Source organism: Phodopus roborovskii, unplaced genomic scaffold, assembly GCF_943737965.1.
Source record: "Phodopus roborovskii unplaced genomic scaffold, PHOROB, whole genome shotgun sequence".
In the NCBI taxonomy this organism is placed as follows: domain Eukaryota; kingdom Metazoa; phylum Chordata; class Mammalia; order Rodentia; family Cricetidae; genus Phodopus; species Phodopus roborovskii.
The window spans coordinates 256,710-268,842 of NW_026126597.1; the positions used below are offsets into that span (position 1 = coordinate 256,710).

At 47.6% G+C, this 12,133-nt stretch overlaps 1 protein-coding gene across 2 annotated transcripts in view; it reads left to right on the forward strand.

The window, feature by feature from the left end:
• Positions 1–12,133, forward strand: part of Sh3bp5 (SH3 domain binding protein 5) — a 62,598-nt gene that overhangs the window by 23,211 nt on the left and 27,254 nt on the right. Inside the window, exon 3 of one of the 2 annotated variants that reach the window (XM_051204763.1) lies at positions 2,050–2,178. The exons of the other annotated variant lie outside the window; for it this stretch is intronic. Coding sequence (XP_051060720.1) covers positions 2,050–2,178 — 129 coding nt within the window. The remainder of the gene's footprint in view (positions 1–2,049; positions 2,179–12,133) is intronic. 2 annotated transcript variants of the gene reach the window in all.

Consider the following 12,133-nt stretch of genomic DNA (forward strand, 5'->3'; position numbering starts at 1 on the left):
GTTTGTGGGCTCCGAAGCCTCAGTACTTTGGGGGAATTGTCAATCAAGTAGCCATGATATCTGGAAAAATTAAGAACTAGATCACATTGTCTTGGGAAAGATGACCCTGTTAGCCATGACCACTTAGATGAATATATCTGGGTTGGCTGAATGGAGCCGATCATGTGATATCCAGCTGTGTAGCTCACTGTTGGGGAAACCTGGTTATCAAACCTGTCCTGCCCCCACACCCGTGCCCTTGAATGGTAACAATTTTAGTACAGTTAGCCAGGCTGACGGGCCCTGAAGAACTGCCCAAGGCAACTTTAGAAATATTCAAAACCCTGTGACAGTTTGAGAAAACCAAAATATGATCAAGTCATTTTGCCTGAAATCCATCACAAGCTATGATCCCATCCTCTCAGGGAGGCTAAGGCAGGAGGGTTGTGAGTTCAAGGTCAGCATGGGCTACAGAAGGAGAATCCTTTCTCAAAATACCCATCACTACTACCCCACCCCAGCATGGGTGATGACTCAGCATCTAGCGCTGGTGGATAACTTGCAGACAGCTCTACAGGCGGATTGCCAGTCCTTGCTTACAGCTTATGTAAGTCAGCGGGCAGGGCTTAGGACACTATAACACTGGGCTGGGTGTGCTAAACTCTGCAAGCGTGTGGACTTCCTGAGGCTTAGGGATTCCCCATTTTCCTCTGAGAGGGAACAGTGGGGGGGGGGGTTTGTGTACTCCACAAAAGCTGATGACAATGACATAACCCAGGTAAAAGCGTGTCAGAAATGGGGCTTGGGCTCAGGGGCTCGCAAGGGCAGCAGTGGTAACACCTTTGTGTTCTGGAAGACCACCAGACCCTCCTTCCAGCCCATAGCTTGGGATGATAAGGGTATGAACTAGGAGGCCCTACAGTCCCACATGTATAACACAAGTGTGTAAGGTTGATTGGAAGGAAGGCCCTTTCCATACTGCAGACATCTGTCTCCCTTAGATGCTTGCAAACATTTATGTTCCCTTCCTCTTCTCAGCCAAGTAAGGCCACCGTGTTCTTCTTGGGCAACCCCCTCCCCGTTCCCGTGCCTCTTCCCCTCAGGCTTCTATGTGGATTCTACCTACTCCTTTAAAGGTTTTCTAGGAGTTCTCTGCAGTATCTGGTCTAGTGAGGGTCTCTGCTGAGCTCCACAGCATCCTCACACTGCTGGTTCTAGAATGGACACACCCATCAGACTGGAGGTGCCCTAAGGTCAGGGTCCTGCACTAAGCCTGCACTCTGTCTAACATTTGAGAGTCCCGTGGCTTAGGGCTCTGTGGGAGCATGGGGAATGCTGTGGTCATATGAACTGAAGCCACTAAAGGCAACTGAGACTTCTTCCCCAGAGGACTGAGACGGTTTTAACATACACAGGGCGGTCTAATGTAAGTCACTAGACACTTTGGTGTTTTGTTTTGTTTTGTTTGGTTTGGTTTTACTTTTGGTTTTTGAAGACATGTTTTGTCTGGCTGTCTTGGAACTCTCTCTATAGACCAGGCTAGTCTCAAACTCAGAGATCCACCTGCCTCTGCCTCTCAAGTACTGGATTAAAGGTGTGCGCCACCACCACCCAACAACTAGACACATTTTTACAAGGTTCTTAAATTACATAAATAAAATACAAAAATTACTGGGTGTGGTGGTTGAATGCCTATTAAATCTCAGCACTGAGGTGGCGGAGACAGGAAGATTTGAGAGTTTAGTGCCATAGTAAGATTATTCTGAATGGATAAGTGAATGAGTGATTGAAAAACATACCATGTCAGTGTAGCTAAAGTAAGCTGCAAATACGTTTCCTTCTCAGTCACATGACCATCTTGAAGCTCTCATGTATCCAGTGGCAGGTATTTACTGGACAGTGGATTCTGGATCCTTCTGAGAATGGCTGGCAGGTTTTGGATGGTGCCAAGCCTGGCACTGGGTCCCTGTGATGTGTGAACCCCTTCCAGATGTTTCTGGTCAGGTGCAGCAAATGTTTGCAGTTTCCTTCCTGAGCTGATGGTATTTCCTCCATCTTACCCCTGGCTAGGATGCACGCCAGAAATTCCGATCTGTCCTGGTCGAGGCAACGGTGAAGCTAGACGAACTGGTTAAGAAAATCGGCAAAGCTGTGGAGGACTCGAAGCCCTACTGGGAGGCCCGCAGGGTGGCAAGGCAGGTAAGGCAGCCTGTGGCCATCTCCTCTGCCCACACTCCCCAAATGTATTTGTGGGTCACCCTTTTGGTTGTAATTCCCACTGAAAGTTAGAAGCACTTGTCCCATGTGAAATGGCTGTGGCTTTGTACGAGGATATCTAAATTTGATCAGCTTTCCTGTACCCTGCCCTCATCGGCTCCATCCCAGCTCATGGCACCATTGATATGTATGGGAGCTGACAGCTAGATAGCTCTTGCCCCATGACTTGGCTGATTGCTCTAAGTTGGAGAGCTGGACTCATGGGCATTATGAATGTGTCCAGAACTTGTGTGTCCCTCCTGTCCCAGTGGCAGAGTGACCCCTGAGAGACACTTCTCACCTCCTGATGTGTTGAGTGAGCAAAGCTCTGTGTCCAGGAAACTTTGTCTTGGGTGTTGCATACAGAAGGAAGCAATGAACAGACAGACAGGTGAATAAACAAACGGGCTTGGGGAGCCACCAGCCAACCCAACACCCCCCTCTTCTCCCTCCTCATCATGCATATACCTCTAAACACGTTCCTGCTTACGTTTGGGTGAGCAAGGCAGTTTGGTTGGCTTTATCCAAATCATACTTGGTGGATGGGGCCCCATCTGGCTACTGCCACACCTGAGTGGATTTTTCCAGCCTTGCTTTCTAGCCCCAAATCTCCTCTGGGACAGGGGTAGGAGGAGCTGGGTGGGGAGGCTCCTCGTCTGCTGGGAAGCAATGGATTGTGGCTTATCTCTTCTTTCTCTCCTCTTTTGCCACTAAGCACGGCAGTCATGATCACCTGAGTCCCTTGTCCTGGCAGGTGGGTGGCTGCGATGGGCAGAGCCAAAATGAGTCTTGAGGGTCCTGGGGATAGAGCTGAGCCTGCAAAGCCTCTCACTGACCTGTTTCCTGCTTGCTGGTGGGAAGTGGGGAAAGGGTTGGAGTGCCCTTCTCTCAGCTCCAAGGGACCTTGGTCTCTACCAGAGCAACTGGAAGGATGTGAAGGCTGAGGCAGGCAGGATGTCAGCATTTCATTCTGTGGGTGACAGGTTATCTGGGCTTGAGCCAGATGCTGTGAATGGCCCTGTGACCTTTCTGATGGTAGGAAAGTGTCCACCTCAGCCCCTGCCAAGTGGGTTCCTGTTTTCTTCCTCTACTCACCCACCCCCTTCCTTTTGATGTTTGCAAACCCCTCTGACTTGCCCAGCAAGTCTGAGCTACAGCTCAGAGTCCTGCCAAGCACTTCCTCCAAGTGTGCAGCCTGGGCCTTTGCATCCCATTCTTGAAATTCTGGTGGCATTGTTCTTAGGACTAAAATGGGAGGGTGTCTGACAGTGGAGTCCTGGATGAGCTTGGGTTTCAGCGTCATTTTTTTTTTTTTTTTTTTTTTTTTTTTAAGAATCTATTGTGGAAAATTTAGAACCGGTTTACTCTCTGCCTTTCCCCTCTTCAAAGGAGGTTTTCATATCTTTGGAATGTCTGTTTCCCCTTTCAGAATCCCATTGAATCCCACTGGGCATTCAGAGGGAGAAAAAGCTTTCCTACAACTTGATTTTCTGTAAAGAGTTTAGAAAAGTATGTAGTCATAGGACCAGCAGAAATTGTAACCGTGTGTCTCAACTCTGCATTGCCTAGTTCTCAATGTCAAATTATTTTCCTGACAATAAATCAGGCCATCCTGTGACCAACCCCTGAGACCAAATCCAAGTTGAAGCAAGAGGAGCCAGACCGTGCCACCTTTTCTGAACTGACTGGCTGTGGTTTTTGGGGGGAGCTTTGGTGCCTGGGCCCAAGCTTGTTTCCAAGGCCATTCTGCTGTTGTATCTGCGGTGGCTATGAGCATGAGGATGAGGACAGTGTGCCATGTGCCTCTGTTGCTCTACCCTGTGGGATCCAATCACCCCATCAGTAGTCACTGGCAGACCAACCTTTTATTTGCTGGTTGGTTGTTGTTGTTTTGTTTTCTCTTTTTAAATTGGTGAAGCATATATAACAAGAAAATTTCCATTTAACCATTTTAAAGAGTACTAGTTCACTGGCATTAACATTTGTTTACTTTGTTATCACCCCAGACCACCAGAACTTTTTCTCTTCTCCAATTTAGATTCAGTAGCTATGGCTAGACAGTCACTCCCCACAGACCCTGTCAACTATTCCTTCTGCTTCCTTTCCTAACAGCTTGCTTACTCTAGATGACTCATGAGTATTGAGATATTGAGGGATGTTAAATATTTGTGACTGGCTCATTTCATTTGACATGTGTCCCTACTGTTCGTCCCTGGGGTGTCACGTGTCAGAGTTCCCGAGTCGTTCTATGTAGAACTAACTGACTTCAGAGAGCTCTCCCTGCCTTTGTCTCCTGAGTGTTAGGATTAAAGATGTGGGCCACCAAGCCTAGCTCCCTTCCTGTAGGAAAACTTACCTTTACATTTATGTATTTATTTTGTGAGTATGGGGGTGGGACACGGTGCCCTGGCCCACACACGGAGATCGGGGTACCACGTGTAGGTGTCTGTTCCCGCCCTCTACGGTGTGGGTTCTGGGGATCAGGTCCTTTATCCTCTGAGCCATCCCACAGGCCCTCCCTCTCTAGTTAGCGTGAATGTTATTCTACCGCATGTATTGCTACACCGTGTTCATCCGTCAGCACTGGCAGTCTTGTTATTTTTAAATGGTTGGAATGCGTCAGAAGAGGGCAGAGCCCTTTGTAATCTGTAAGGGCAGTGTCAGCACAAAATGACAAGGCCAAAAGCTCAGAACTGCATGTTGGGTGTTTATGGGGCCACATGAGGCCATGTTCTACATTTAACCTTCTTCAGAAGAGTCGCTGAGTGAGGAAACATTTGAAATTTGTGGAATGATTTGGCTGGAGAAGAGCTGCCAAAGCTTGGCCTGTGAAGCCAGACCACATGGCTTAGAATCCCAGGACAGCAGTTAGCTGTGGGACCTTCAGCAGGTCTCTTAATGTCTGATCCTCCCCCTTCTCGTAAAATGGAGTTGTCTGTCAGTTAGCTTTTGCTACAAATCAAACCATTTGTGACTTAGTGGCTTAACATGCTTACTTAGCTTATGGCTTTGCTAGGCAGTGTGTTAGCCAATGTTGTATGTACACGGTTGGCTGTGAATGGCTCACCTTGGATGGCCTTATTTGTTACACTTGGTTGGTTGTCCCCTGGGGTGGCAGGAGTGACTGTCTCTCATTCAGCAGGACAGACTGGTCCTTTCTGTGGTGTTGGGTTTCAGGAGCAGAAAGAACATGCCCTTCCTAGGTCTCTGTTTCATTTTATATTTGTTGACCTCCTTCTGGTTGGAGTGGGTCACATGTCCAGCCCCATTCCAGGAGGTGGGGAAAAATGACCTTTACCCCAAGGCATTTGTGTGACTTACCCTAGTGATTGATTTGGTGTCCTGCAAGCATTTGTTAGAGAATGCATTATTCTAGATATCTTTCTGTCAAATATTGTATATCTATGGTGAATTTGCTACCTTAAAAAAATGCAGTAGCTAGAGAGCTGGCTCAGCAGTTAAGCACACATACTCACATACTGGTGGTTCTCAGTACACACACCTGACAGCTTACAACCACTTATAACGCCAGCACACACACATTCTCTCTCTCTCTCTCTCTCTCTCTCTCTCTCTCTCTCTCTCTCTCTCTCTCACACACACACACACACACACACACACAGAGTTAAAAACAATGAAGATAAATCTTAAAAAAAAAAAATACAACAATGAAAACCAAACCAAAGTACCAAATAATGTAGGCTAGAATAAGAAACAGACCTTTGCTGGCTGGGAGGGGATATGTAAGGCATGAATGGATTCCACAGATGCAGCCGATCTGTAGCTTCATTGTGTACGTTCTCCTCACACTTGTAAGACTGAGCTTCATTGTGTACGTTCTCCTCACACTTATAAGACTGAGCACGTTGTGTTGGCCAATTCCATCTTCCTTCCTCTGGAAGTAAGTGTATTGCACAGTTGACTTATTAACCAACTCATGGCCATCAGCTCTGTAACTCATGCTCAGCTAGCACACAGCTCTGCTCCATGAAGTCTGTCACACTCCTATGTTTGCCCGCACCAGATTTTGAGGCTAATTTAAATAGCAGAATCACAAAAAGAACAAAACTGTGAAAAACATGGTTCCTATACTGCAGGGAGAGGATACTTGTTTACTGTGTGAGAGCAGAAATGAAAGGAAGCAGTCACCTCAGTTCAGAACATGTCTCAGATGACATGCTGTTGTCTCTCAATGACCCTGGGCGAATCTCAGGCATTGATTTGGGGTTACAAGGGAAGCTTAGCAAATAGGTACATTGCAGGTATGGAATTGGTGAGTGACAGAAATCACCTGAGCTTGCTTCACAAAGAGCCAGGGGCTCAGTTGTTAGCATGCCAACCACCACATGGGGAACAGTATCTCAGTAGGATGCTACCGACCAGGAAAGCCTGGGAGAGCAGCATGCTTGAGGTCTGTAAGCCACGAGGCTGTGGGGTTGGCAGGAGAACAGAGGTCTAAGGCAAAGTATGTCTGCTCAGGGCCTGTGGAAAGGCCAAGAGAACTGAAGTAGCTCTCGGGGACAGAGCATGAAGGGCTGGTAAGAGTGTGCACAAGCCACAGACCTGCTGGGGCTTGGCAGGGGCAGTATGCAGGACAGCGCTTACATTATGTGGTGTCCCTGCACAAACAGAGCACCATCTTATGCTGTTCTGCTTTGAGTCAGGATAGCCTAAACTGGCCTTCCATGTGCTAGGATTGCAGGTGTGAACCATCACGCCCAGGTCAGCAACACCACTTGATTAAGCTCTAACTATTTGTTACGTGTCATTTTTACTTTATGTGTATGAGTGTTTTGCTTGCACATGTCTGTACCGTGTGTGTGTGTGCCTTGGGACCCTTCGAGGCCAGAAGAGTGTGTCAGATTTCCTGGAACTGGAGTTTTAGTTGGTTTATGAGCCACCATATGGGTGCTGGGAATCAAATTGGGTCCCCCGTAAGAGCAGTTAAGTGCTCGGCCATCTTTCCCCTCATTTTACAAATGACAAAACTAATATTGGAGTCTAAAGATTGCTTCTTGGGGCTCTACAAACCTTTCTAGTTTGGAGGCCTCATCTGAGAGAACATGAAGCAGGTTAATGCCAAATGACTTAGTAGTTAGTTGTGGTCAAGATTGTGTGGTGGTCTGACTGGCCAATAGGAAGTTGTCAGAGAGTGGGTCTGGCTTGGGTGTGTGTGTGTCATTTCTCAGAACAATTAGGTGAAGGTGTCGGATGCCTTAGTGGGAAGGCATCTTGAGAAGGCAGGAAATTCAGAGTGATGGGGAGATTATGACAGGATGTGTGTGGAAAGCCAAGAGTCAGAGGTTAAAGATGGAGGGGAGAGGTGAAGGTATTCTTTTCCATGCTTAAGGGGCCTTCCTTTTGGAACAGGCTTGTGGAGGTTAAGTTGGCCACGAGGCACCACAGTCCTGAGTGACTGAGGAGGTACCAGGCAGCTGGGCCTGTGGCATTAGAGCATTATGTCAAGGTGTCAGAGTATGATTAGCTTCCTCATTCTCAGAGGGATAACAGGTTGAGGAAGTACAATGTGGTGTCCAGACCCTGAGAGGACTGGACCTCAATTTCCCTGGCCCTGGCTGCCACCTGATATTTGCACATTGTGGGGATTTGGGGACTCTATAATCATGGCTGGCCAACCAATCTATGGGCAAACTGAAGAGTCCTGCAGGGCAATTACCGGCTGGTGCCTCTTCTGGGAAGGGGCAGCCAGAGGTTCCTTCTTTTGATTTTTTTGAGTTTTTTTTTCTACATTTATTGATGTGCATATGTCTGTCTGTTCATGAGCATGTGTGCCCTGACATGTAGGTGGAATGGTCAGGGGACAACTTTCAGCAGTCAGTTTTCTCTTCCACCACGTAGATCCTGGGGATTGAACACGGATTTGTTAGGCTTGGTGGCAATGCCTTTGTCCATTGGATCATCTTGCTGGCCAATTAAGCTAGAGGCCCTTGTTTTACCCCGGGCCCTTCACAGCACACTGTCCATCTTTTGGAACTTGAGCATGGCTTCGTCATGTCTCCTCCTTCCCATTTTCATTTCTGCCCCGTCAGTTCTCACTTGGGACTTGGGTGAGGAGGTCCCGCTTGATGACGTACATCCCTGTGGCCCTGGTCACATTCCTCTGGGTGGCCACAGGCCAGTTTCTGGGAACTGCGTCATCCAGGCTGTGTGGGGTAAGGGTGTGGTGGAGTGAGGGGACACTTGTCCCAAAGCAGAATGATTTACGTGTGTAGGAAGTGGCAGGCTACCTCTCTCCTGCCTAGAGGATGTGCCTTGCCTTACAGTCTTGGCTGGACAGTCTGGGGAACAGACCAGCTGCATGCTAGAAGCCTAGGGGTTTTTCCTCCTCCTCTTGTTTCTCAGTATTTTGAGACAATATTTTGCTATGTGGTCCTTGGCTAGCCTGGGACTCCTTACGTAGACCAGACTGGCCTTGAATTCATGGGGATCTGTTTCTACCTTCAGAAGGCCGTAATTAAAGATGTGGGCTACTATGCTGGCCTTTTGTTTTGTTTTGTTTTGGTTTTCATTATGTAGTCCAGGTTGGCCCAGAACTCCTGATCCTCCTGCCTTAACCACCAAAGCATTGGGATCTGTAAAGTGTGCTACCATGCCCAGGAAGCCAATATTTATGTTTTTTTTGAGACAGGGTATCACTATGTAGCTCTAGCTGACCTAGAACTTGCTATGTTGACCAAGCTGACCTAAAATTCTGAAATTCACCAAGTTCTGCTTGCCAAGTGTTGGGATTCAAGATGTGCAACATCATACCTTAATAAAGCCAGCGTTTGTGAATGAGAGTGGGCTTTGGAGATGAGTAGTGGCAGCTTCTGCCAGGCCGAAGCCACTAACACAGAGGGACATGTCTTGGCTGCAGTGAGCTGTGCCACACCTTGGGGTTGGCTGCACCTCCTGCTTGCCTATTGCGCTCTGCCTCGGGCATCCTGGCCCAGGGCTAGAGCTAGAAATAGATATGGTATGGCCTGTTTGGAGGAGTTTTTCTGGCAGTGGCATGGACACACTTGCATTTGATCCTTCCCTGAGTGCAGGTTGCAGAAAGACTGACCTAGAGGGCTGGATGTGTAAAGTCTCAGTCAGGCAGTGGGTCAGGAGCCCATTGCTGCACTTGGAAGTGCCGATGGCTTGCTTTTCTCTGTCCCTTTGGCCTTTGGCTTTTCTCTGGGGCATGGCCAATACCCAGCAAGTCCTGGGTGGACGGCACATGGGCACCACAGTACAGAGATGAGAGGGAATGGTGGTGTTGAGTTCTCTGTGCAGCCTGAGACCACAGAGCCGCTTGGCTGTTTCTGGTTAGCTGCTATGTGTTTTTGTCAGCGAGGTAACAGGTTGAGGATGTACAGTAACAGGATGTTGCTGTGTGGCTCAAGCTGGCCTGGAACGTGCAATCCTCCTGTCTCTGCCTAAGTGCTGAGATGACAGGCTGGGGCCACCACACCCACTTGTGACCCCCCCCCCCGTTTTTACTAGAATGTGGCACTACAGTAGCTAGTTCCCCCTCCCTCCCTGCCCTCGGTGGCAATCCCTGAAAGAGTGACAAGGTGATTAGTCCTCCAGCTACAGAAACTCAGAATTTGGATGTGTCTCTGTAACCGGTTGGTCAATACAGACAGGCCTTTTATGCCACCAAGCTGCGTGGTTTGAGCTCTGGCCAGAGGGCAGGGTTCCTCAAGAGCACTTTGGTACATTCTCAGTTCCTGTTCTTTTACTTTGGGGGTGCCCCTGCTTTCCTTCTTTTTCCCACCCCAACATGTGACTTTATGTTTCCCCCTTTCCCTCCCATGAAAATCGACCCTTAAGAACTTGATGAATTAATTGGATTGGGAATGTAGCTCAATAAAACATTTTCCTAGTTGTTTAAGCCCTGGGTTTGAAAACCAGAACTGCCAAAAACAAAACAACAAAACCCCAACAGCAACAAAAAGGCAGGATGACACACATACAGCTGTAATCTTCAGCTTCAGAGGACAGGAGGTCAAGGTCAGGCTGTGTAATAGCATGTTGATGTAAAAACACAGCTCTCACCTCAAGGGAATAAGAGTGTATTCTGGATTTGAGTGACCAAGTCCCAGGAAATTCAGAGCTAGGTTACCCCAGGTTCTCTGTTTCCACACAGAAGCAATTTCATGGAGTTTTTGTTTTTGTTTGTTTTGTTTTTGTTTTTTCCTCTTTCATCGAGACAGGGTTTCTCTTTGTAACAGCCCTGGCTGTCTTGGAACTCACTCTGTAGACCAGAGACCCGCCTGCCTCTGCCTCCTGAGTGCTGGGATTAAAATCGTGCACCACACCGGGTCATGCAGTTTTACAGCAACGGAACAAAGGTTATCAATCAAGGCCTTTAAAAATAGACAGGAGGGTACATTAGAGAGGCAGATACCTCAAGATAGGGTAAAGTCTGCTATGGGTCTGTGTTACCATCTGATGACATTCTTAGTTTTGGCTTGGTGGAAGCTAGTGGTCTGCTAAGTTAATAAATTCCAAAAGTTTTTTATCTGTTAGTCACAAGATGTTCTGATGTAGACTAGGCAAGGGATGGCTAGCCTGAGATAAGGTAATTGACCTTTGGACCTGCAGCATTCCAATCTCTGAGCATCACTGCAGTTTTAATCACCCAGTGGCCTTTGGAGCCTCAGAGTCTTTCCAGGAATTCTCTTACAAGCAATATGTGCTCTTAGCCATAACCATCTCTCTGGCTCTCTTGTATTTATTTTTATGGATTAAATCTGGCAAGCCTACAGAAGAAGGAGGTATTGAGGTATTAGCAAGTGAAGGAAAGTTTGGGATGTTAGCCGCCCTTCCTTTGGGCTTCTGACTCACGACTTGTGGAGCCGTGCAGGCCTGTTTTGCAAGGACCCATTGCTTAGCTAGGGGTGAGCCTGGCACAGGCACCATGAGCACCGTCCAGCGCTGCTGTGCTGGGCGACTGCTGAGCTAAAGAACTGGAGGTTTTTTCTGCCCCATAATTTCCACCCACAAAGCTGCTGGGAGCTGGTCAGCCCCAGACAGAATTCCAAAGGTCTTGGTGGGAGGCCACAGCAGCAGCTGCTCTCTCGGAAGTCTTCTGGAATTTGGGCCCCTCAGAGGCTGTTTTTCCCTTGACTTCTCCAGCCTTTTCCTGGTTTCTCCCTTGACAGTTTTCTCTCTCTCCCTCTCCTCCCCACTTCCTCCCATTTATTTGTTTATTTGTTGTTTCACTCTGTAGCCTATGCTGACTTACAACTCACTGTATAGCCCAGGCTTGAACTCATAGCAGTCCTGCAGCCTCAGCCTCCTAAGGAAGTCTGGAGAGTAACTTCTTGAGCTATCACACCTGGCTTCAACCTTCTACCTTCTCCTCTTTCCTTTTTTCTTGCATATGTTAATGTAAAGGTAGTGGATTTCATGATAGTACTTTCATATATATATATATATATATATATATATATATCTTTGATTCTTCTTCCCACAGGTCCCTTTCCTCTGCTTTTATGTAGTCCTTTTTCCATCATGTCTGCTAAAAAAGAATTGAATTAAAGTTTTATTTTGAGACAAGTCTGACTGTGTAGCCCAGGATGGCTTTGAACTCTTAGTCTCATGCTTCAGCCTGCTTTTTTGTGTGTTTGTTTGTTTTGTTTTGAGAGTGGACTCATGTAGCCTACACTGGCACAGAATTTACTGTGTAGCCAAGAATAACCTTGAACTCTCAATCCTCTTACCCGGCCTTCCCGATGCTGTGACTGCAGAGATGCAAAACCATGCCTGGCTTCCTCTTTATAGCTTGGTTTCCGAATGTGTGATAAAACACGTGATACCCGCCTTTTCTGCCTACCACGACTGTCCTACTTAGTTTCACCTGAGAGGAAAGCTTCAGCTGAGGAATTGCCTGAATCAGATTGGCCTG